We start from the raw sequence: 26,764 nt of genomic DNA, 5'->3' as shown, positions 1-26,764 counted from the left end.
GAAATGGGTGGGGATGTATAGTGGTAGCTAATAGTGATATTCCTGTGCCATTCAATTAGCCACTCCCACATGGGAGGAGTCACATTCTCTACAAGCAGGCCCATCAGTAAACTTTAGTTGAGTATCCTGCATGCTGGCATCCCAGTGTACTCTGCACCATCAATAATGATTGTAACTACTTTCTGATCAAAGGTTATTGATTTAAAACACATATTTTATGCGTTCAAGCCCTACTAAGTAGTTCCAGCATTCTCTTCTTTAATTTTGAAATGTCCTTCTTCAGACACCTATCCTGGACTTGTATTTCAACGACAGGGAGCAGGAAAGGCAAGGTTAGCTCTGAGAACAAGTTAGTGTCGGGAAATATAATCCTACCCCTCTCATTGCCCCTGCTGCTCGAGATGCATTTTCACCCTTACTATGCGATGTTTTATGTTTCACTTTGTGCAAATGATCCTTGCTGGAACTGTGGCATCAGGGGGTGTTGACAGGGAATTATTATTGCGATGTTCAGCTCAGTGTAATTTAGGAAATTCTGGCCAATGCCGGTTTCCCGAAAAGCTTGCGTAAGATAACAGTGCACCATTGAACCGTGACAGATTTCTCAAAAGCCATCAGATCTCTTTTAAATGATGTTGATCTTAAATTGTCCCAGAACTAAAAGAGTACCTTTTTATTTCTAAAAGAGTGTCCTTGTCAGAAATGTGGAACCAGTGAGTGTCATCATGAGACTGGGCATTGCCAATGTAAGCCAGGAGTTACAGGAGCCCTATGTGACCATTGTGAGGTGAGTACCTCAAGTAATTTTCTGAGGTTATTGGATTAAACCAGTCAATCTCCCATTATATTATGAACAAAGTACTGTTTTCCAATCAAACAGCGGTGAAGGGAGTGGGGGTTAGTAAGGAAGGTAGCACACAAGTAACTAGGAGGTTGGAAAGGGAGAAAAAATAAAGTGAAAAGAGAAAAGGAAAGAGGAAAGAGAGAGGTCCAGTTGAAGGAAAGAGAATGTAGTAGTTTGGCCTATGGATGTCTTTTCACTGAATACGTGGGGAAGAGCATCCAACATGTTTCATCAACCTGAGATGTTCTTGGTTTAAGGTGTTTGTTTAGAAGGCTTTTTTTTTAACCTTGGGGTAGTGGAGATGAGGGGTTGGCTGTGGAGCATGGGGAAACTTAAATGCAGCTGGGAATATTTGTTCAGCTGTATAGAGAGAGCACGAATTTGTTTTGCTGATAGAAGATAAGCAGAAGACTGGTTTAACAGCCTCTCGGTAGCTGTAATCAGCAATTTTATTCCATATTTTTGGACTCAAACGCAGCATGGCATCCTTTCAGGAAGCAGGATTGTGGAGTGGGCTCAACTTAAACTTAGCAGGGGACCTGTTAAAAATTTGTCAGGTCTTGGTCTTGTGTAAAGACATCCTGCTCTTCCTCAGAGGTGAGGAGCAAAGTAAGTTCCTTCATCTGAGAACAGAATCATTTCCATATACCACAGCAGTGTAATGGAGATTTGCATTAGCAACACTTAAAAACAAAAATTCATAAACGTGCTTTTAATTTCTATTCCTCCCAAAAGTTCGACAATAACATTATAATTCAGATAAAATTATTTTCAATTCATGCTAAATAAGAAAGATCTAGGAACTAACCTCTAACGAATAGGAATGTGATGGTGTTACCTGACATGTTGGAACCTCTTTATTTTTAATTTATCATGGATTCACAAGTTAATAATGAGGGAAATACAAATATTGAAATCATTTAGTTTATTTTTTCCTTTATGTCACATAAGGCTTGAATACCACATAAACACGGGAAATTCTGCAGATGCTGGAAATCCAGAGCATGACATGCAAAATGCATCAGGAACTCAGGTCAGGCAGCATATGTGGAAATGAAAAAAAAAAGTCTTCACATTGGGCCGAGAGCCTTCCTCAGGACAGGAATCTTTCTGACGTCTTTCCCCTTCCTTTCCGGTCCTGAAAAAAAACTGTTTGCTTATTTCTGTGGTTGCTGCTTGAATACCAATTAAAAGGTTCCAAATCTAGAGTAAATGCACAAATATTATTACATATAAAATATTCACTAGCTGCCAGTGTATGAATTAGATCAGCAAGAAACACACTGAAAAACTTACTGCTTTTGAAATAACCATAGTACAGCTGGATAAATTCTAAACTATAAATTAATAACTTCAGAGTTGTTTATCGTTTTATATTTTGTTCTGATTTTTTTTTTGCAGATTGGTTACTATGGATACAGCAGCTGTTCCGGGTGTTCGAAATGTGAGTGTGCCCTGGCTGCGAAGGATAAATATTGTGACCCTTTGAACGGCCAGTGCTCATGCCTACATGGAGTTACTGGAAAGCGCTGTGACCACTGTTTATATGGGTTCTGGAACTATGGACCATACGGGTGCCAGAGTAAGTTTAGTCCATTGTAGAAGTAAGTTTTTAATGAGAGTAAGATTGGGCAAAGTAAACAAAAAAAGAAAGGGATTAGAACAAGCAAAAGTGTCTAAAATTAGCTTATGTACTTGTGGTGAATTACTTATACCTGTCTGGACACCCCCCCCCCCCCCCCCCCACTGACGGCTCTTGTGGCTCCTCCCACGGACCCCGGTATAAAGGCGATTGGAGCCACAGACCCTTCCTCAGTCTCCAGGATGTTGTGTGATGGTCACTTGCTGCTTGTGCTTTCTTCCAGCCAATAAAAGCCTACCTTAACCCACGTCTCAGAGTTATTGATGGTGCATCAGTACTGATCAAAACTAATCCTCTATGAGAAGCACAGTGAAGCAAATTGAGTCGTTTGGAAAAAAAATAACTATTGTAAATATTATTGTTAATCTATGCAGTGCTTCATAAAGATATTACGTGGAGTTAGGAGTCCAGACTAAATTATTCTCATAAAGTCTAAAATGAAACATAGTACTTCCAAATTTCATATTTTCTTCTTGTCTATAGGGTGTGAATGTGATGGACCCTGTAACAGTGAGACAGGAGAGTGTATGTCAGCACCCACCGAGTCACCAGTTAATTGCTCAGTTGTCAGTAAGTACCTTCAATCAACTCAACTTTCCAATGACGTTCTGAATCCCTGTTTCTGCTGACCTACAATTTTATTTTACTTAGAGAAACACCAGAGTAACAGGGAAAAAAAATGAACTTACGGGCAGTGGTGGGAATTGAACCATGGTTACTGGCACTGCAATAGCATTATGTTATCATGCCGCCCCAAAGGCAGGAAAAATCATGATATCTCCTATAAGCAACAGCCATCTGAAGTATAACTGTGTGAAGCTTTTACAGTGAATTATATTGACAGTACCTTCAGCACTGATCCATAAATGCATCATTTTGTAGCGTAATTAACGAAGTAGTGAGATTATTCTAACTGTAATGGATGGCAGAATTTCTGTCCGTTATTTCCAGGCTCTGTCCATTCTTTCAGTAAGTCTAGAAGCTTTGTATACAACGAGCTCAGTGCCATCATCATCATCAATATGTGCCTTGTCGTATGATGTGGGCGATCATGGTCCTTAACCATGATTGTTCTTGGCAATTTTTTCTACAGAAGTGGTTTGCCATTACCTTCTTCTGGGCCGTGTCTTTACAAGATGGGTGACCCCAGCCATTATCAATACTCTTCAGAAATTGTCTGCCTGGAGTCAGTAGTTGCATAACACAGATTTGTGATATGCACCAACTGCTCATACATCCATCCACCACCTTCTCCCAAGGTTTCACATGACCCTGATCAAGGGGGGGATGGGACGAAATAGGTACTACACCTTTCCCAAGGGTGACCTGTAGGCTGGCGTAAGGAAGGAGAGCTTTACACCTCCTTGGATAGAGACGTATTCCACCCCACCACCCAGAACTCAGTGTGGCTCTCTAAAATATTCTAAACTTTTTAAAACGACAAGTATATGATCTTCTAGACCAGATTTGATCACAATGTTCAGAGATTCAGATAAAAGACTATGGAAGCTTAGTGATTACAGGCTTTACTTGTAGAATGTTTAGTAGAAAGCTGACAAGATCCTCAAAATGCTGCAAACTATTAATGACCGGACCTCACAAAATCGTGCTTTTAATATCAGAAGTGTTTTATCTCTAGACACACAGAATGTGCAACAACCAAATATTTATGGAAAGCTTTAGATTAAATTATCCAATGTTAACCTTCTTAAAATTTATTTTGTAACATCTGAGATTTATAAAAATTTTATTTTAAGGAGCCAATACAACAGCAGTACCATATTTCCTCATTGGTCTTCATGTAAAGTAATTTAGCATTCAGTAGCCCCATGATCAAGGCAATTAAGTTCCAGTGTATGATCCTGGATGCTAGTAGGAGTAAAGGTTTAGACTATTTTTGAAACAGGGAACAAATTTTGAAATTGAAAGTGCAAAGGGACTTGGGAGGCTGAGTGTAGGATTCCCTAAAGGTTAACTTGTAGGTTGAGTCAGTGATGAAGAAAGCAAATGCAATATTAGCATTCATTTAGAGAGGACTCAAATATGTACGGTTCTGGTCACCGAATTATAGGAAAGATGTCAACAAAATAGAGAGAGTACAGAGGAGATTTACTAGAATGTTACCTGGGTTTGAGCACCTAAGTTACAGGGAAAGTTTGAACAAGTTAGGTCTTAATTCTTTGGAGTGCAGAAGGTTGAGGGGGAACTTGATAGAGGTATTTAAAATTATGAGGGAGGATAGATAGAGTTGACCTGAATAGGCTTTTTCCATTGAGAGTAGGGGAGATTCAAACAAGGGGACATGAGTTGAGAGTTAGGGGGCAAAAGTTTAAGGGTAACACGAGGAGGAATTTCTTTACTCAGAGGGTGGTAGCTGTGTGGAACGAGCTTCCAGTAGAAGTGGTAGAGGCAGGTTCAGTATTGTCATTTAAAGTGAAATTGGATAGGTATATGGACAGGAAAGGAATGGAGGGTTATGGGCTGAGTGTGGGTCAGTGGGACTAGGTGAGAGTAAGTGTTCGGCACGGACTAGAAGGGCCGAGATGGCCTGTTCCGTGCTGTAATTGTTATATGGTTATATAAAAGCAAAGATGTAATACTAAATCTTTATAAGGCACTGGTCAGATTGCACTTGTAGTATTGTGAGCAGTATTGGGCCTTTTATCTAGGAAAAGATGCACTCATATTGGAGGGGTCGAGAGAATGTTAATGGTTAATGTATGAGGAGCATTTAATGGCTCTAAGTCTATACTCACTGGCATTTAGAAGAATGGGGGGAGGGGGGATCTCAGTGAAACCTACCAAATATTGAAAGGTCTAGATAGAATGCATGTATAGAGCATGTTTTGAATAGTGGGAGAATGGAGGACCAGAGGTCACAGCATCAGAATACAAGGATATTATTTTAGAACAGAGATGAAAAGGAATTTTTTTTCACCAAGGTGTGGTGAATCTGTGGAATTCATTGCCAAAGACGGCTGTGGAGGCCAAGACATTGGGTATATCTAAAGTAGAGGTTGATAAGTTCTTGAGTAGTAAGGGAGTCCAAGGTTACTGGGAGTGGGTAGGAGAATGGGGTTGTGAGGAGTAATAAATCAGCCATGATTGACTATCTGAGCAGACTCAATGGACTAAATGACCTAAATCTGCTCCTTTGTCTAATGGATAGAGTAAAATAGAGTTCAATGCATCAATACTAAATGAGAATAACTGTTTAATTCATCAGATAATTTCTGCTGCAGAAACTGTTACCCTCATAAGAGGAGAGAGTTAAAGTTCCTCCGGCTGTTGCTGAAATTTGCGTGCAACACTGCTGCGTTAATTATGTTATTACAGCTGTGGAGACCTGGGATGGCATCCCTAGAGGAACTCCATGTACTGGGCCTACTGATGAACTGAACCTGCCCACATGTGATGTCAACTCAATAAAATACTTCCGCTGAAGATGCACTGAAGGAGCACCAGAGTTATGGGGTGGATTTCTTGCACAAGCTTCTCCCACTCTTCCTAAGAAACAGTATTTTTGGTGTGCTGTGGTTAAGGGTGAGAGGCCACTTATTGTCAGGAGACATTAGCCTTTAAGGCCCAGTAGTTCAGCTGAAAGAAACTGGGAGGTCCAGCAATGGATCGGAAAATCAATTATAAAGGAATTTGCAGATGATCCTTTACTGCTAAAGCATTCCAATAATGCCTGGTGGAACAGTCAAGTTCCAAATCAAGAGTCTCCAGCTAGCTCCCTCCTGTTCAGTTGTGATTTGACCATAAGATTAGAAGATCATAAGACATAGAAGCAGAATTAGACCATTTGGCCAGTCGAGTCTGCTCTGACGTTCCATCCTGGCTGATTTATAATCTCTCTGAACCCCATTTCTCCAGCCTTTTCTTGATTAATCAAGAACCTATCAAACTCTGCTTTAAATATACCCAATGACTTGGCCTGCAAAGGTGTCTGTGCAACGAATTCTACAGATTCACCACCCTCTAGCTGAAGAAATTGCTCCTCATCTCTGTTCTAATTCTATGACCCTCAATGCAGGACCCTCAGTCTAGACCCTCTGGTCCTAGACTCCCGCAGTACAGGAAACATCCTTTCCTCATCCACACTATCTGGGCCTTTTAATATTCAATAGCTTTCAATATGATCCTCCCCCCATTCTCCTGAACCCCAGGTAGTACAGGCACAGAGCCATCAAGCACTCCTCATATGTTAACCCTTTCATTCCTGGGATCATTCTCACAAACCTCCTCTGGACTGTCTCCAATGCCAGCACATCTTTTCTTAGATAAGGGGCCCAAAACTGTACTTAATACTCCAAATGCAGCCTGACCCATGTTTTATAAAGCCCCAGGGATTCACAATCCCCAATTCCTCCAGGTCAGTCATATTTTTCAATGCAAAATAAGCTGAAAGTGATCTGTGGAGTACCTAATATCATGAATCCTGTTGCTACAAACTGAGCAGCTGTTCTATAATTTCAACAGGATGTGACAAGTGCATCGGGGACTTAATTGATGATATGAAAATAGCAGGATCGTCACTGGAAGAAGCTAAATCTGCTGTTTTGAATGTTATTACTGGTGATGCCTTTAACAGCAGATTAAACAAATTTAATCTCACAGCAATCGAATTCAACGTAAGTGTTAGCAATAATAGTCAGATAGTGCTCACAAAATTATTGGTGAAAATTAAAGTTTAATGTGTATTTGTTTGAATTTGATATTTTATTGATGTTATGACATTGGATTGTGAGATAGACTTTGAATTTATACTATATGTAATTTCATAAAGGTTTCTAAGCATTTTCTAAGTAATGGGATTGACCACAAGAGGCAATGCTAATGAAATTCAAAAAGGCAGACTGAAGTACAGAATGGAAAAAAGCTAAAGGAAACAAAATGAGAGGTTACTTAAAATAAGAAATCTTGTGATATTAAATTATGCCTACAGACCTTTCATGAGAAACTGAGTTATAAGGAAAGATTGAATAGGTTAGGACTTTAGTCCTTGGAATGTAGAGGATTTAGAGATTTGGTAGAGATGTACAAAATTATGAGGGGTATAGATAGGGTAAATGCAAGAAGATTTTTCCCATTGAGGTTGGGTGGGGTTACAACCAGAGGTCATGGGTTAAGCAGGGAAAAATGAAAAGTTTTAGGGGAACATGAGGAGAATCTTCTTCACTCAGAGAGTTGTGACCGTGTGGAATGGGGCTGCCATCACCAATGATCTTCGCGATTCAACTTCAATGTTTAAGAGAAGTTTGGATAGGAACACGGATGGTGGGGGTATTGAGGGCTATGGTCCTGGTACAAGTCAATGAGAGTAGACAGTTTAAACAGTTTCAACATATTCTAGATGGGTCTGAGGACCTGTTGCTGTGCTGTACTTTTCTATGACTCCTTGACTCAATCAGTATCTGCTCATTTTATAGGATTCTGTCTTTTTTTCTGTATTCTTGCCTCATGACTTTATGGTGAGATAGTCATTTGCCCCAGCACTTTTGTTTCAATGTAGAACTTTCCTGACAGCAAGTTGCTCAATGATCTGAAAAATATCTGCTCTACCGATTGTGTCTCGTCCTGTTGCTTTCACCAAAAGAGTGATCAGATTAAAACCTTCCCAATGAAATCTAAGATTACAATATTTATATTCCTCTACCATGTATTTATCATCTATTATTTCTTACAATATAGAACCAGATAACTGAGATGAGAAAACAGTCAGAATCACATAGACTTTGGATCAGTGATATTGAAACGGCGGTCCAATCCCTGCTTACTGATCTTAATGAGTTGGCTAAGAAGGTACTGGTGTTTGATTTTATTTTGCAGAATCATTTAAATTACATATTCCTTTGCATATATCAAAAGTTCAAAGTACATTTATTATCAAAGTATGTATAATATATACAAACGTGTGATTTGTTCCTTACAGGCAGCCACAAAACAAAGAAACCCAATAGAATCAATTAAAAAAAAACACATTAAGTACTCAATGTGCAGGGGGAAAAAAACAGACAGCTAAGGTTTACAAAAGTGAGTCCATAGCCACAATGCCAGACAGTAGCCCATTAGTTTCAGGCTTCAGTTCAGCAGAAAGATGAATAGAGTTAAGTAAATTGGATTCTTTAATGTAAAACTCATTCCAAATAACCATGGCCTAGTGTTAATTACAGAGCTAATCTACCAGATGATAAATCTCGCAATGAATGGCTTTGCAAAATAGCCATGCCTTATATCTCATTGAGAATTAAAGACCAAAAGTAGGAGTGAAAATAACTTCAATTTCTTATCAAAACTGCCATACTATTAATGTTACAGTAGTGCAGCAGTTAACACGGCACTATTACAGCTTGGGGAGCTGGAGTTCAGAATTCAGTTCTGACATCCTCTATAAGGAGTCTGTATGTTCTCCCCATGGGATGTGTGGGTTTTCTCCAGGTGTTCCAGTTTCCTCCCACAGTCCAAAGACATACCAGTTGGTAGGTTAATCGGACATTGTAATTTGTCCCGTGATTAGGCCAGGATTAAATTGGGGGGATGCTGAGCATGAGACTCAAAGGGCCAGAAGGGCCTATTCAATGCTGTATCTCAATAAAAAAAAATTAAAAAGTCACTGATTCAACCCTTTTTTAAACATTACATCTGCCACTCTCCTACCAGTTTGTCATAATAGGCCAAATTGTCTTACTTTGATTCTTAGATTTGATTTAGAGATACAGCATGGTTACAGGCCTTCCATTCCGATGAGACCAGACTGCCCAATTGTGCCCATCTGAACAATCAACCTCCTAACCCATGCATCTTTGGAACGTGGGAGGGAACCAGAGCAACCACGTGGTGACAGGAAGAACATATCAACGTTATGGAAGTGTCACGTTAGCAGCATTGCTTCCACAACTTCTGGAGGAACCATGTATCCTAAAATATAGAAAACAAATATGCTTTAATTAATCTATTCATGTAGCGTTAAAAGAATATTCTATCTCTGTCAAGAATCAGTCTGTTCCAGAACTTTACCATCACATTACTCAAAGTCCTATCAAGGTATAATTGGGTTAATTAGGAAAGGATAATTGACTTGGTGGGATGAGGTGCCAGAGACCCTTTGTACAACAACAACCTTTCTCAATATCAACAAGACCAAGGAGCTGATTATTGACTTTAAGAGGAGGAAACCTGAGGTCCATGAGCCAGTCCTCATCAGAGGATAAGAGCTAGAGAGAGTCAGTAACTTTAAATTCCTCTGAGCTATCATTTCATAGAAACTGTCCTGGTCCCAGCACTCAAGTACAATTACAAAGAAAGCACAGCAATGCATCTACTTCCTTAGAAATTCGTGATGATTCAACATGGCATCTAAATTCTGATAAACTTCTTTAGATGTGGAGTGGAAAGCGTATTGACTGATTGCATCACAGTCTGGTATGAAATGCCCCAGTTCAATGCCTTGAGCAGAAAATCCAACAAGGAGTCGTGAATATGGCCCAGTCCATCAATGGTAAAGCCTTTCCCACCGTTAGGCACTTCGACATGGAGTGCTGTCTCAGAAAAGCAGCATACAACATCATCAGGGAACCCCATCACCCAGGTCCTATTCTCATCTCACTGCTGCCATCAGGAAGAAAGTACAACCATCAGGCTCTTGAACCAGCGGGGATAAGTTCACTCAACTTCACTTGTCCCATCAGTGAATTGTTCTCACAGCTTGTGGACTCTCTTTCAAGGACTCGTAGTAACGTGTTCACGATATTGATTGCTTACAGATTTATTAATATTATTTCTTTAGCATTTGCAAGTTTGTTGTCTTTTGCATATTTGGCTGTCTGTCCTTTTGGGTGTGGTCTTTTATTGATTCTATAGCGTTAGATTTACTGTATATGCCCACAAGAAAACAAATACCAATACCAGGCTTGGATACAATGATATATACATGCTTTGATATATAAATTTACTTTGAACTTTGAATCTTGAGGCAGATTTGCTTTCAGATGGCAAGGTTGGGGTTAAGGTGCAGGCAATGTTTGTATTGCAAAGTGATGTTAGAACCCCGGAAGAGTGAGAAATAAGCCTTCAAGAACAACAATCACAATGTTATTCTAGCCAAATCTTTAGTGCCAGACCCTGTATTGGGACAAAAACACTTTTCAACGGTTCAAGGTAAAGTTAAAGTAGGTGTGTGTTACCAGATACTACCTAGAGATTCTCTTCAGTTTTTACAGTGGAGAAAATGATGGGGGCAAAGGACATGAGGGAAATGAACAGCAATGTCTGCAACCACAAACAAATGCTAAGTTCACCTGCGCATTTGAGGACTGCAATTTCAGCTTTGACATCAAGACAGGAATCAGGCAAGCCTGTGTGACGTTGGCAATATTGTTTATTCTGGTGATTGACTGGGTTATGAGGCAAACTAGAAAAGACAAGCAGACTCCAGTCTCTACTTTAGAAGACCTTGACTTTGTGGATCACACACACACCAACACATGCAAGAGGAAAACAGCACCTGTGTACATGTGGTGGTCAGATTGAACTTGGAGTCAGCGCATGATAGAAAACAACCTTGCCAAGCTGTTGTCATTCCACACCACAAGCCTCTGGACGATACTCTGTACTTACTAGCCAAGAAAGATCTCCAACTATGCCCTACACCTTCAGGGTCATCTAGAGGGCATGGTCACAATCATCATGAAGAAATGTTGGAGATGGATTGGACCCATGATGGGAAGAGAGGCCAACTCCACCATCAAGACAGCACTTCATTGGACTCCTGAAGAATGAAGGAAATTTGGGAGACTGAAGACAACTTGGTGCCATACTGTAGAGGCAGAAATGAGAACCTGGGGCAAAATAGAGAAGATGGCTAAGGACAGACAGAGGTGGAGACCTTCATTGCTGCCCTAAGTGCCAGGGCAGCATGTATGCACAAACAAATTTAGGAAGGAGGCACTGAAGGCAATAAAGTGCATTAGGACAGATAAACCTCCAGGACCTGACCTGATACATAATTGGACCTTCAGAAAGCAAGAGGAGACACTGTAGAAGCTGCTGTGAAGATATTTGCTTCTTCTCTGACCACAGATAAGGGTCATGAGAACTGGAGATTGGCTGATGTAGTATCATTGTTTAAAAAGTGTAGCAAACACAAGCCAGAAAAAAATGGGGGGTTATGGGGAAGGGAAGGTTTAGAATAATCCTGGAGTAGGTTAAAATATCAGTATGACATTATGAGCCGGATAGCCTGTACTGTGCTGTAATGTTCTATGTTCCAAATGGTTTACTTTTTTAAATTTTCCATATCCATCTTTAAGTACAAGCTATGGTCATATGATATAGATATAAACTCTGTGACTACTTGGAAGAAATTCCATTCTGTTTTAATTACTATTGCTTACTAATTTTAACCCTGTATTTTTACCATTTTAGGAGCAAATAACTCACAGCAATGCCCAGTTATTTGACAAAAAAACAGGCAAAACCAGCAACCGTGCCACCCAGATCAACAGACAAATTATGGATATTGCCAATCTGACCCAAGGTAACATCACAACTTCTGAATTTAAGCACTTATTGTCATCTTTATAAATTACAGCTATTGTTAATCAGGAAGATAATTGAATAAAAGTTGTCTCGTATTCATTACATGTTGTCATGTATAAACTCACAAAGATATGGGAGAATTTAAAGATTAGTTGCATAAATGAGGAACTACTACCTTTCTACAGTATATTTTACTTTCTCTTTAATTACTCATATAGCCACTCACTAAATTGTTCCATGTGGGCAGTTTATGCTATTATGTTTAGGTTTTATAGAACATAGAAAATAGAATAGTACAGCACATTACAGGCCCTTCAGCCCACAATGTTGTGCTGACTCTCAAACCCTGCCTCCCATATAACCCCCCACCCCAAACTCTTCCATATACCTGTCTAGCAGTCTCTTAAACTTCACTAGTGTATCTGCCTCCACCACTGACTCAGGCAGTGCATTCCACGCACCAAACACTCTCTGAGTGAAAAACCTTCCTCTAATATCCCCCTTGAATTCCCTGCCCTTACTTTTAAAGCCATGTACTCTTGTACTGAGCAGTGGTGCCCTGGGGAAGAGACGCTGGCTGTCCACTCTGTCTATTCCTCTTAATATCTTGTACACCTCTATCATGTCTCCTCTCATCCTCCTTCTCTCCAAAGAGTAAAACCCTAGCTCCCTTAATCTCTGATTATAATCCATACTCTCTAAACCAGGCAGCATCCTGGTAAATCTCCTCTGTACCCTTTCCAATGCTTCCACATCCTTCCTATAGTGAGGCAACCAGAACTGGACACAGTACTCCAAGTGTGGCCTAACTAGAGTTTTATAGAGCTGCATCATTACATCGCGTCTCTTAAACTCTATCCCTCAACTTATGAAAGCTAACACCCCATAAGCTTTCCTAACTACCCTATCTACCTGTGAGGCAACTTTCAGGGATCTGTGGACATGTACCCCCAGATCCCTCTGCTCCTCCACACTACCAAGTATCCTGCCATTTACTTTGTACTCTGCCTTGGAGTTTGTCCTTCCAAAGTGTACCACCTCACACTTAGGATCTTGCTGATCATAACATATCCGAACTATGCAACATAGAAGGGTAAGGAAGACGTTCCGTTTGGAAATTTGCAACTCTTGTTTGTTTGTGACTGTGTGTTCTATCGTGATTGGACGTGCTGTGTGATGTGTGGCGCTGTGTGTACTGTGTTTTGAAGGAAGCCCTGAAGGAATGTTACTTGTTTAGCTGTATACATAGTCAAATGACAATCAAACTTGAGCTTGAAGATGAAAGGTCTTCAATCTGAAGGATTGACTCTGTTTCTCCTTCCATAGGCACCAATATGTTCTGTTTTGAATTGGGATTTTCATTTCTTTGATAGTCAGTTTCATATGAAATCAAACTGTTCCCTTATCTATAACCTTTATAATTCAATTTACATGAAGTAATACCATTTTGCTTCACAGATATTATAGAAGGCTTAATTAAGTATGGAGTGCAAGAAGAGCTTGCACCTGCTGAAATTGATTCAATCTATGTTAAGGTCGAAATATTGCTGCAAGAGATGAGAAAACGGAATTTTTCTGACCGCGAACAACTCGCTGAAGATGAAAGAATAGAAGCCCATGAAAGTATGTTTTACTGATTTATGTTGTTATACTGTTAACACTGAGAAAGGAATATGTACTCAAAATTTTCAGACCCTTCATCAAAGATCAACTTAATTCACTACATACATTTACATGGGTTAGGAATTTTGTTGTGTGTTGGTCAAGAATTAAATAAAAATTAAAGTTTGAGGTTAAAGTACAAATATGGAATAAAATGTGCATAAATACATACAAAAATATCAGCATGCCTCCACAATGTAAACAGCATTATTAGAATTGGTTTAAAGTATTTACAATGGCTGAGGTAACCAATAGAGAGAGGCGGGTGGGGTTAGGTAGAATGGTTGATCAGGTTAACTGTCTACGGGAAGAATCCTTTAAGATGGTGTGAAGTTTTTTGTTTTAATAGCCTGATATCACTTCTTTGAAAGGAAATTTATGGAATAGATAAGGACACAATATTCAAAGGTTTGCTTTATACACAATTTTAGTTAATCCTTAATATCTATTTGGTGTGGCCAAGTGGCTAAGGTATTGGTCTAGTGATCTGAAGGTCGCTAGTTTGTGCCTCAGCTAAGGTAACATGTTGTGTCCTTGAGCACGGCACTTAACTACACATTGCTCTGCGACGACACCAGTGCCAAGCTGTATCAGCCCTTGCCCTTCCCTTGGACAATATCGGTGGCGTGGAGAGGGGAGACTTGCAGCATGGGCAACTGCTGGTCTCCCATACAACCCTACCCAGGGTTGAACACTGGAAACTTTCCAAAGCGCAAATCTGTGGTCTCTCAAGACTAACAGAAGCCTATATTTGGTCTTCACTACACCAAACTCTTCCAAAGTTACTATGAGATGTATGACAACATTCTGGTTTAATTACATTGGGTTAAAATTGCTATATATTGAATTGATTTGACCTTATTTCTTACATCCTTCACATACATGAGGAGTAAAAATCTTTGTTAAGTCTCCGTTGATATGTGCAATGTGAAAATTATGATAATTTGTAATAAATAGTATGTACTGCAGAACAGTCAATATAGCATAGAAATACAACTATGTCAGCATGAATTAATCAGTCTGATGGCCTGGTGGAAGAAACTGTCCCAGAGCCGGGTTATCCTGGCTTTAATACTACAGTACTGTTTCCTGGGTGGTAGCAGCTGGAACAGTTTGTGGTTGGGGTGACTCGAGTTCCCAATGATCCTTCGGGCCCTTTTTTACACACCTGTCACTGTAAGTGTCCTGAATAGTGGGAAGTTCACATCCACAGATGCGCTGGGCTGTCCGTATCACTCTCTGCAGAGTCCTGTGATTGTGGGAAGTACAGTTCCCATACCAGGCAGTGATGCAGCCAGTCAGGATGCTCTCAATTGTTCACAATGTGTTAAAATTTTATTTCAATCAAGCAGTTCCATGTGTTCATGGTGCCCATCAGTTAACTGTAGCAGGATTATCCATGCATGTGATCCCCTAAAGCACAGAGCTCACCAGGTGGTCTTGAGTGATGACAATCATCATCATGCAGTCCTGAATAATATTACTTTAATAAATTTCCAGTATGAACCATTCACAGTTTTAGTAATGAACATTACAATCTTGTCAGCAGATTTCACAATCTTGTAGTTTCATAGTCACAGAGTCATAGAAAAGTACAGCACAGATATAGGCGCTTTGGCCATTCTAGTCCACGTCAAACCATTCAAACTTCCTACTCCTAATGACCTGCACTGGGACTAGAGCCCACCATCCAGTTACCTATCCAAACTTCTCTTAAATGTTGAAATCACGCTCGCATGCACCACTTGTGCTGACTGTTCATTCCACACACTCACAACGCTCTGAGTGAAGAAGTTTCTCCTCATGTTCCCCTTCAACTTTTCACCTTCCACCCTTAAGCCATGACTTCTACTTGTAGTCCCACTCAATCTCTGTGGAAAAAAATCTACTTGCATTTACCCTATCTATACCCCTAAACCCCTACCTCTATCAAATCTTCTCTCAATCTTCTACATTCCAAGAACATCAAATTAAGTTTAATTGCACAATGTTAGAGGATCTGATTGTAGCAATCCATAAAATGATTAATTATGGGTAACATTTCATATTGAATTAACCAGAAAGATTAATTATTTTACTGTTACAATGGTCATGATAAGCATCTTTCTTTTGTGAATAGTTCATTGAGCAATTACATTAGAAGATACATTTAATAATGTAACTCAGTGATCATTTGAAAATATCAAATAAAACAATTAGAAATATCCACATGGATAAGACCATAAAACCATAAGATAAACGAGCAGAATTAGGCCATTTAGACCATTGAGCTCATCATTGCTAATCCATTTCCCTTTGAAAGCAAATCTCCTGCCTTCTTCTGACAAACTTCCATGCCCTGACAAATCAAGCTCTGCCTTAAATACACCCAATGACTTAACCTCCACAGCCGCACATGGCAATGGATTGCACAGAGTCACCACTCGGCTATGCCACTCCAAAAAACATCTGGTTAATGTTTGAAAATGCCAATTTGACATTTAATTGTTTTGTAGTATTAGGTCGTGTTCATGGACTTGAAAGGAAGATGATGGAAAGCAATTATTCTTTTCATGAAATATCGGAGAACTTTACCAACTATGAGAGTAAACTCTTAGACCTGAAAGAGGCTCTTGAGGATGCAATCAAGACTGTTCGGTTAACGGAGGAGAAGAACAGACAAAGCATTAATCAATATCACAGGAATAAGGTAAACATGACACAAGAAAAAAAATTAATCCATTAAATAATTCAGAGACAGGATACCATAATTTAATTTAATTATACATTGGAAAATGCATTTCTTGATTTGTCAGTATCCATATTGAGACAATGGCCAAGTTCTCATTAGCACTGACGAACCTTAGTCAATGATACTCTTGAATAATACTAACTGATTAAATTGGTCTAAAGTATTCGGAATGTAAACAAAAATGTCTCAATAACTCAGGTATCCAATTAGCCAAAAGCTTGACGTAAGTATGGTTGATGACGGACATGGGCTATCCTTTTCTGACCTGATCCTTCTTCACTCACATAAGCACAATAAGCACAAACATCAATTTCTCAAACTTCCAGTAGTGACTCCCCCCACCCCTTCACTATTTCCCATCCCCTTTTCCTTCTTTTATGTTATCTCCCTCTGGTGCTCCTCCATTACCCCCCCCCCACCTTTTCTTTCTTCCATGGCCCTCTGTCTCTTTCACCAATCAACCTCCTAGCTCGTTGCTTCATCCCTTCCCCTCCAAGTCTCACTTATCAATTGGAGTTTCTCTCTCCCCTCATCCCACCTTTCAAATCTCCTCCTCAGCTTTTTTTTTTCTCCAGTCCTGCCGAAGGGTTTTGGACGAAAACATTGACTGTGATTTTTTTTTCCTTAGATGCTGCCTGACCTGCTGAGTTCTCCAATATTTTGAGTGTGTTGCTCAGATTTCCAGGATCTGCAGATTTTCTCTTGTTTAAGCACAATAGACATCATTTCTACATGTTGCAGATGGCTAGGAAAGAAAGCTTGCTGCTACAGTTAGTCATTTGGTAATGTTCCCCATGCAAGGCTCATTCAGAAAGTAAGGAGGCATGGGATCCAAGGAGACCTTGCTTTGTGGATCCAGAATTGGCTTGCCCACCAAAGACAAAGTATAGTTGTAGATGGTTTGAATTCTGCATGAAGGTCGGTGAACAGTGGGGTCCTGCAGGGATCTGTTCTGGGACCCCCTCCTCTTTGTGATTCTTATAAATGACCTGGATGAAGAAGTAGAAGGGTGGGCTACAAAGTTTACTGATGACACAAAGGTTGGTGGTATTGTGGATAGTCTGGAGGGTTCTCAGAGGTTACAGCGGAACATTGATAGGATACAGAACTAGGCTGAGAAGTGGCAGATGGAGTTCAACCCAGATAAGTGTGAAGTGGTTCATTTTGGTAGGTCAAATTTGAAGACAGAATATAGTATAAATGGCAAGACTCTTGGCAGTGTGGAGAATCAAAGAGATTGTGGGGTCCGTGTCCACCAGACCTGGATGAGGAAGTGGAGGGATGGATTAGTAAGTTTGCTGATGACACAAAGGTTGGAGGTGTTATGGATAGTGTAGAGGGCTGTCAGAGGTTACAGCAGGACATCAATAGGATGCAAAACTGTGCTGAGAAGTGGCAGATGGAATTCAACCCAGATAAGTGTGAGGTGGTTGTTGTTGGTAGGTCAAATATGATGGCAGAATATAGTGTTAATGGTAAGACACTTGGTAGTGTTGAGAATCAGAGGGATCTTGGGGTCCGAGTCCATAGGATACTCAAAGCTGCTGCACAAGTTGATAGTGTTGTTAAGAAAGCGTATGGAGTGTTAGCATTCATCAACCATAGGTTTGAGTTCAAGACCTGTGAGGTAATGTTACAGCTATATAAGATCTTATTTAGACCCCACTTGGAGTACTGTGTTCAGTTCTGGTCACCTCACTACAGGAAGGATGTGGATAGTATAGAAAGAGTGCAGAAGAGTTTTACAAGGATGTTGCATGCATTGGACAGTGTGCCTTATGAGAATTGCTTGAGTGAACTCGGCCTTTCCTCCTCGGAGTGACAGAGGATGAGAGGTGACCTGATAGAGGTGTATAAGATGATGAGAGGCGTTGATCATGTAGGTAGCCAGAAGCTTTTTCCCTGGGTTAAAATAGCTAACACAAGTGGGCATAGTTCTGGTGCTTGGAAGTAGGTACAAGGGGGATGTTAGAGGTAAGTTTTTCACACAGAAAGACTGTGGTTGTGTGGAATGCACTGCCAGTGACGATGGTGGAGGCAGATTCAATAGGGTCTTTTAACAGCATCTTGGATAGGTACATGGATCTTTGAAAAATAGAGGGCTGGGCAGTAGGGTAAGTCTAGGCAATCTCTAGAGTAGGTTACATAGTTGGTATAGCATTGTGGGTCAAAGGGCCTGTAATGCGCTGTAGATTCTATGTTTCTTTGCTGAGCAAGACAGCAATGCTGTTGGAGGATGCAAAACCTGATTTAGTTCACAAAGTCAGGAATTTTTATGTAGAAACCAGCATGAAAGGAAGATAGTGTAATGGTTAGTCTAGCACTATTACGGCATGATCAATCCGGGTTCAATTCCACTCCTGTCTGTAATGTGTTTGTATGTTCAAAGACTAAGTGGCTTTTGTCTGGGTGTTCTAGTTCCCTCACACTTTCCAAAGACACATGAGTTAATAGGTTAATTAGTGACATGGGTTTAATTAAGTGGCATGGGTTACTAACATGGTTGGAGCATTGGCTGATTGGTAGGGGGCAGCATGGGAATAAAAGGATCCTTTTTTGGTTGGCTGCCAGTGACCAGTGGTGTTCCACAGATATGGGTGTTGGGGCCACTTCTTTTTATGTTCCATACAAATGATTTGTATGATGGAATGGATGCCTTTGTTGCCAAGTTTGTAGATGATTCAAAGATTGGTGAAGGGACAGGTAATGTTGAGGAAACAGGCAGGATGCAGAAGGACTTAGAAAGATTAGGAGAATGGGCAAGAAAGTGGCAAATGAAATACAATGTTGGAAAATGTATGGTCTTGCACTTTAGTAGTAGAAAAATATATGCAGACTTTTTTCTAAATGGGAGAAAATCCAAAAATTTGAGATGCAAAGGGACTTGGGAGTCCTTGTGCAGAGCACACTAAAGGTTAACTTGCAGGTAGAGTCAGTGGTGAGGAAGGCAAATACCATGTTAGCATTCATTTCAAGAGGTCCAGAAACCAAGAGCAGGGATGTGAAGCTGAGGCCTTATAAGGCACTGGTGAGGCCTCATCTTGAGCACTGTGAACAGTTTTGGGCACCTCATCTTAGAAAAGATGTGCTGGCATTGGAGAGTGTCCAGAGGAGGTTAATAAAGATGATTCCAGGAATGAAAGGGTTATTATACAAGGAACATTTGATGGCTCTGGGTCTGTACTTGCTGGAGTTCAGAAGGATGAGGGATATCTCATTGAAATTGTTTGAACGTTGAAAGGCCTAGACAGAGTAGATGTGGAAAGAATGTTTCTCATGGTGGGAGAGTCTAGGACAAAAGGGCACAGCCTCAGGATAGAGGGACACCCTTTCAAAACAGAGATGCGGAGAAATTTCTTTAGCCAAAGGGTGGTGAGTTGGTGGAATTTGTTGCCACTTGCAGCTGTGGAGGCCAGGTCATTGGGTGTACTTAAGGCAGAGATTGATAGGTTCTTGATTGGACATGGCATCAAAGGTTACGGAGAGAAGGCTGGGAACTGAGGTTGAGGAAGAGGATAAAAAGGATCAGCCATGATTGAATGGCGGAGCAGTCTTGATGGGCCAGATGGCCTAATTCTGTTCCTGTGTCTTATGGTCTTATGGGCTTATTGGGCTGAAAGTGCCTGTTCCTGACAGGAAAGTGACTTTATAATTAATGGTTAAAAACTGTTGTAAAGTCAAAAGTGGCATCAGAAATTAACTTTAAAGTGAACTGTGGAGAGATAGTTGTACAAGACATTGGCTAGACTGCACTTAAAGTGTTCTATACATTTCTAGTTGCCACATTGCAGAAAGATGTGGTTGCAACAGAAAGAGTGCAGAAAAGGTTAATCTGGATGCTGCTAGGAATGGCAATTGTGGTAAAAAGGAGAGATTAGATAGGAATGCGTTTATTCCCACTAGAATACTGGAATCAGAATCAAGTTTATTATCACCGGCATATGCCGTGAAATTAGTTGTCTTTGTGGCGGCAGTACAATGCAATACATAACAATAGAGGAAAAAGTGAATTATGGGATAGGAAAGCAATAAAGGTACCGCTCATCAAGGAGAAAAAGAAACTCTGACCTCCAACCTCTGTTGCCTTGCGGCTATATCCATTCATAGGGAAAACTTTGGGCGCAAACCATGAGGAAAAGTCTGAAGCTAGAGTCCCTAAAGCAGTTGGCATGCTGAGTTCAATACTAACTGGCATCTTCTGCGATGATACTGGTGCCAAACTGTATCAGTCTCTGCCGTTCCTATGGATTCACCAGCTGCATGGAGGCAGGGAGCCTGTTGCACGGGAAACCGATTGCTCTCCATATCATACAGCGTTCCACAGATTCACTACTCTCTGGCTGAAAAAGTTCCTCCCCACCTCTGTTCTAAAGGGTCACCCCTCAATTTTGAGGCTGTGCCCTCTTGTCCTCAAGTCCTCAAAACCAGAAGAAACATCCTCTCCACATCCATTCTCTCTAGTCCTGTCAACATTTGGTAAGTTTCAATGAGATCCCCCACATTCTTCTAAATTCCAGTGTGTACAGGCCCAAAGCTGCCGAAAGGTTCTCATATGTTATCCTGTTCATTCCTGGAATCATACTCATGAACCTCCTGTGACAACACATCCTTTCTGAGATATGGAGCCCAAAGCTGTTGACAATACAGTAAGTGCAGCCTGACTAGTGTCTTATAAAACTTCAGCATTATCTCTTTTCTTTTATGTTCCATTCCCCTTGAATCCATTCCGGTATCTTTCCCATAACAACCATATGACCCTGCTCAATGGAGGGCCTCAAAGAGAGATAATGGCATCATGAGGGAAATGAGATGAATATGGATCAGCATTACAGTCAGTACAGAGGAGATTGTCCATAAGGGTCCATTCCTCTGCTGCACAACTCTATAATTCTTCGATAAATATATACAAATCAAAAACTGGAAATGTTAGAAGTACACCAGAAAATACTGGAAACACAGTGGGTCAACCAGCATTAATGGAAGAGAAACCGTCACTCTTACAGACCGGAGAGTCTCCAATAGAGCTGGGAAAAAGGTAACACAGTTTTCAATAGTAGAGATTGTGGGAGGAGGCACAGGTGTAGCCAGGAGTATCTCTGATAGGATGAGCACAAATAATTAAAGTTGTAGTTGGAGTAGCAGGTAGGATTCCGCCATGCTTCCTTGTCTGTGTAATGAGTTGCTAAGTGCGAAGTTGTGCACCGGAAACTAAAAATGGGAATTGCTCATAAAATGCTGGAGAATGGAACTCAACAAGTCAGGTAGCATCTGTGGAAGGAAATAAACGGTCTCTGGTGTCTCTCTGGTGCATCCCGCTCCCTCCCCTTTTCATTCCCATTTCCCAACCACGATTCCCCCTCCCTGCCATTCCCACTCTCAGTCCACAATACGGACCCATATCAGAATCAGATTTGTCACCACCCACATATGTCACGGCATTTGTTTTTTCTGCAGCAGCAGCAGTTCAGTGAAATAAATAAAATTACCACAGTACTGTGCAAAACTCTTCGGCACCCTAGTGCATGTGCTAAGACTTTGGTGCAGTACTGTAGGTGAGGCTAAGTGAGGGGGAAGGCATGTGGGTGGGGGAAGGGAGATGATGTTCGAAGCTGGGAGGTGATAGGTGAAAGAAGTAAACAGGCTGAAGAAGAATGTATCTGATAGGAAAGGGCAGTGGACAATGGAATAAAAGGAAAGACATGGGGAAACAGAGGGAGGTGATGGGTAGGTCAGGAGGGTAAGGGAGGAGAAGGGAACAGGTGAGATGGCCACCAGAATGGGGGAAAGCAAAAAGTATAGATGTGAAAAAATGGAATGAAGTGGTTACTGGAAGTTAGAAAAATCAATGTTCATGCCATCAGGTTGGAGACTACCCACATGGAATGTGAGGTGTTGCTCCTCCAATCTATGCTTGGCCAAAGTGGGAATGGGATGGTGAATTAAAGTTGTAGGAATCTGGAAGCTCAGGAATGTTCCATAAGATTGAATGTAGTAGCTCCACAGAATGGTCGCCCGCTCTGTGTTTGTGTTGGTTTCTCTATGACTATGGGTATGGAGTGCTATGGTCCTGGTACAGTTGCATAGGGGGAGGCAGTTTATATGGTTTTGGCATGGACTAGATGGGCTGAAGGGCCTGCTTCTGTGCTGTACTTCTCTATGACTCTAGAGGAGCATTTTGTGAACACTGAAAGCAGTGCACTAAATTGGAAGAAGCACAAGTGAATCATTTCGACAACAGGGAAGACTTGTTGAGACCTTGGGTGATGGAAAGGAAAGCGGTGAAAGGGCAGATATTATGGCCAAGAAATCATGAAGGCAACAATCCCTTTACAACTCTGAAAGAGGAGAATATGTGGCTGGTTTGGAGTTTTGTTTGGAATCTGTTGGAATCTTTGTTGTAAAAGATGATCCATTGAATGCGATAGGTTCTAGGTAAGGAATAAATTAATTCTTCAAACGATTAATCTGACAGATTTTATTTCCTGTCTTCTGTTTATTCACACCTGGATTTGTGTCACTCAAGAAAAAGGAATGGGAAAAGTAATTCATAAAAATAAATATAAACACAAGAGATTCTGCAGATGCTGGAAATGCAGAATAACACACATAAATACTGGGGGAACTCAGCAGGCCAGGCAGAATCTATGGAAAGGAATAAAGAATCAACATTTCAGACTGAGATCCATCTTCAGAATTGGCAAGGAAGGGGAGGAATCCAGAATAAGGAAGGGTGGGGGGGGGGGAGGAGGGAGTACAAGCCAGAAGACGATGGGTAAAACCAAGTGAGGGAAAGTTAGTTGGGTGGGGGAGAGAGGATGAAGTGAGAAGCTCAATGGTGATAGGTGAAAAGGTAAAGGGCTGAAGAATCTGAAAGAAGAGTGATCATGAGAGAAAGGGAAGGAGGAGGGAACTGGCAGGTGAATTATCTATTCTGTGGAAGTCTTCAAGCAGATCACTTCAAAACCATGGCCACCAACTACTGAGATCCTGGACATTATGAACATCCATTTTATTTGGAGAGGTGGCTGCAACAAATGACAATCCGTTTAGGAGAGATCCATTTATCCATTTGTATCATTATTGAAAGTTCATTTATGTTTGCAAACTATCAAAAGAGTGAATGTGTTTTCGGAGCAACAAATGATAGTCAACATTTGGACAGGGTATTAAAGTGATTACCAGCTGGCAATTACATTCTCTTCCACTGTCTGTAGACTGTCCAATTCTGGAGTGGGTAGCTGTTGGGGTCATAATATACATCAGTTCTTTCCTCAATATTAAGGAAGAAAACTACAAAAACTATTTCAAATTGAAATTTATCTTTATGAAATGATTTTTCTTTTGTAAAATTCAATAAATGTAATGTTTGAATGGCTAGTGCTGAGTTCACAACTCCTCAGAGAACATCTGTTGGGGAAGGCGAAGATGCTTTCAAAAATGAAATGAGAAGTTTCAAAATACCAAAAAAACTTTAAAAAGCAATAAGTAGTAAAAAAAACCTAAATCAAATCAATATTTGATGTGTCCACTCTATGCCTGTAAAATGGTATCAAATCTCTTCAATACACAGTCATGCTGTTTTATAAGAAAATCAGCTGGTAGATTGTTCCAAGCATCTTGAACAACTCGCCACAGTTCTTCTGCAAACTTTGGCTGTCTTACCTGCTTCCGTCTCTCCAGGTAATCTCAGACAGCCTCAAGGTGTTGAGATCAGGGCTCTGCAGAGGCCATACCATCTGAAGCCATATAAAATATCTAGGCTGTATAAGATTTTTGCATAGTACTATATTTACCTATAACATTCAGCAAAAAAAAGTCTTGAAATGCATAGTCCAACACGTTTCAAGATGAGTAATGAAAAATATGGGATATTTTTGACAGCAAAGGATTATTAGATAATTGTAACATTTCGCACAATTCCTAATGGCATCCTAAATAAATATATTTGTAAAGATGAATAGAGTATTATTTAAGAATAGAACTCTACCAATGTAAACACAAAATCATTTCTGTGTTTATTTTTCTGCAGAGATTACACGATGAATTGAACAAACACTTTGACGCTGTTAATGTAACACTTGAGATGGCTACGGATGATCTGACAGACACATCGATTGTTATTTCAGACATAAAAGACAAAATTGTGGTAAGATTTTAGATAGTAGATAAAATATTAACAATTACTATGTATGAACTCCAAGGACTGGGCCAAGATCTGCGTTACTTTCCTCTTCAAAGTTTTGCAGCAAATGCTACACATTCACCTGCAGTTTATTTAGAAGCATTTGCAGAGCACAATGAATAGGCCAGACTCATCATAATCCTGCTGGAAGGTGGAGAGGGATAGAAACTCCAATTCAGACAGCATATTTACTTTCAGGAGGAGCAGTGGTCTTGATTTTCATGGTACTGGGAGCAAGGGCTGTGATTTCCTTCTGCATTCTGTCAGCAATGCCAGGGTACATGGTGGTCCCACCAGACAATACTGTGTTAGCACAAAAAACCTTTACAGATGTTAACATCACATTTCATGATAGAGTTGACATCACATTTCATGATAGAGTTGAAAGTAGTTTCATGAATGCCACAGGATTCCATGCCCAAGAAAGTTGCCTGGAAAAGAGGACATCCGAAACTCCCATTGGTAAGACATAGAATTACACCTTTAGAAAGAGGTGACATAGGGTCAGAGAATGTTGAATCTTTGTGGATGGAGTTAAGAAAATGCAAGGGATAAAAAAATCATTATGGGAAGCATGTTTAGGCCTCCAAATAGTAGCCAAGATGTAGGGTTGAGGTTGCAGAGGGAGCTGGAAAAGCCATATGTAACCTTTAAATTCGGCTGGTGGCATAAGTCTAGGGAAGACGGTCTCTGGCCTGGCCAGACATGTGACATCTGAGGATCAAAACCTCTTGTTTGTGTGGATACTGCGTGATGTGTTCCCCAGTTACAAATCAGTACCACGAAATAACAAACAGTACACCATATGCAATTAAACGATTGAGCTTTATAATTCTTAATTTAACTAGAGGTTTAGTAAAGAGAATAAAAAGAAAAAGGGCCTGTTTTAATGAAACAGTCTAACGTGCTTGCTGGAGCTCACAGACTCCCGTCCGTTAGTCCACCATTGATTTCCCCCAGGCAGCATCGACTCCCGGCCCCTCACTCCAAGTCCACTCCGTCCTGTAGCCTACAGCCCCTCCATTCTGGCATCTTCTCTCTCCATTTTTTGCCAAACAAGAGACCCTGAACCCCTTGTTCTCAGGTACACAAGAAAGAAAATGACTCCCCTCATTGGCCGGCGCGTATTCCAATGCCTCCATTATCTCTAGTCATAACCCAAACACTGCTGCTGCAGAGAAACCATTACATTAACAGTGAAACCTTTACTAGGGCATTACACATGTAATAAGGGTAATGACACAATTGTACATATGATTCAATATGCAAAGGGGATTGGGAAAATTAGGTTGGTGTCAGATCACAAGAGAGGGAATTTGTTGAATGCCTACAAGATGGCTTTTTAGAGTAGCTTGTGCTTGAGTCTACTCGGGGCAAGGCTATATTAGATTGCCTGTTGTGTAAAAACCCAATCTAATTGGGGAGCTTAATGTAAAGGAACCATTAGGAGACAGTGATCATAATATGATTGAATTCATACTGCAATCTGAATAAATCAAAAGTATCAGTATCACGATGGAATAAAGGGAATTACAGAGGCATGAAACAGGAGCATGTCCAGGTGGATTGAAGGAGCAGAGGTGGCTGAAGTTTCTGGGAATAGTTCACAAGGTACAGGATAGATATTGCCCACAGAGGAAGAAGTTCCCAAATGACAGGGATAGGCAACTGTGACTGACAAAGGAAGTTAAGGACTGCATAAAAGCCAAAGAAAGGGCAAATAAGGTAGCAAAAATGAGTGAGAAGTTGGATGATTGGGAAACTTCTAAAATCCAACAAAATGCAACTAAAAAAAGCTATAAGAAAGGAAAAGATGAAATATGAAGGCAAGCTAGCCAATAATACAAAGCAGGATATAAGTTTTTTTTTCAGTTATATAAAGAGTAAAAGAGAGGTCACAGTTGATATTGGACCACTGGAAAATGATGCTGGTGAGGTCGTAATAGAGGACAAAGACATGGCAGATGTACTTAATGAGTACTTTGCACTCTCTTCATTGCAGAAGACACTAGCAGTGTGTCAGAGGTCCGTGAGTGTCAGGGAGCAGGAGTGAGTGCCATTGCTATTACAAAGGTAAATGTGCTGGGCAAACTCAAAGGTCTTAAGGGCTTTCCAAGATGGCGGTGCAACGCAGCTTGCAGCTGCCACTCCGGAGCTGATTAT

The 26,764-nt window shown here is 40.6% G+C and overlaps 1 protein-coding gene across 1 annotated transcript in view; it reads left to right on the top strand.

Annotated features, from left to right (window-relative positions):
• lama4 (laminin, alpha 4) overlaps nt 1–26,764 on the top strand; it is a 186,053-nt gene that overhangs the window by 60,946 nt on the left and 98,343 nt on the right. Inside the window, exons 6-14 of the mRNA XM_073057415.1 lie at nt 687–787; nt 2,246–2,426; nt 2,970–3,056; nt 6,969–7,120; nt 8,181–8,291; nt 11,913–12,024; nt 13,485–13,649; nt 16,184–16,377; nt 24,449–24,565. Coding sequence (XP_072913516.1) covers nt 687–787; nt 2,246–2,426; nt 2,970–3,056; nt 6,969–7,120; nt 8,181–8,291; nt 11,913–12,024; nt 13,485–13,649; nt 16,184–16,377; nt 24,449–24,565 — 1,220 coding nt within the window. The remainder of the gene's footprint in view (nt 1–686; nt 788–2,245; nt 2,427–2,969; nt 3,057–6,968; nt 7,121–8,180; nt 8,292–11,912; nt 12,025–13,484; nt 13,650–16,183; nt 16,378–24,448; nt 24,566–26,764) is intronic.

The sequence above is a fragment of the Hemitrygon akajei genome, chromosome 9 (genome assembly GCF_048418815.1).
Source record: "Hemitrygon akajei chromosome 9, sHemAka1.3, whole genome shotgun sequence".
NCBI lineage: Eukaryota > Metazoa > Chordata > Chondrichthyes > Myliobatiformes > Dasyatidae > Hemitrygon > Hemitrygon akajei.
Note: the sequence above shows the minus strand (reverse complement) of the source record. Positions and strands in the feature narration are given on the sequence as shown.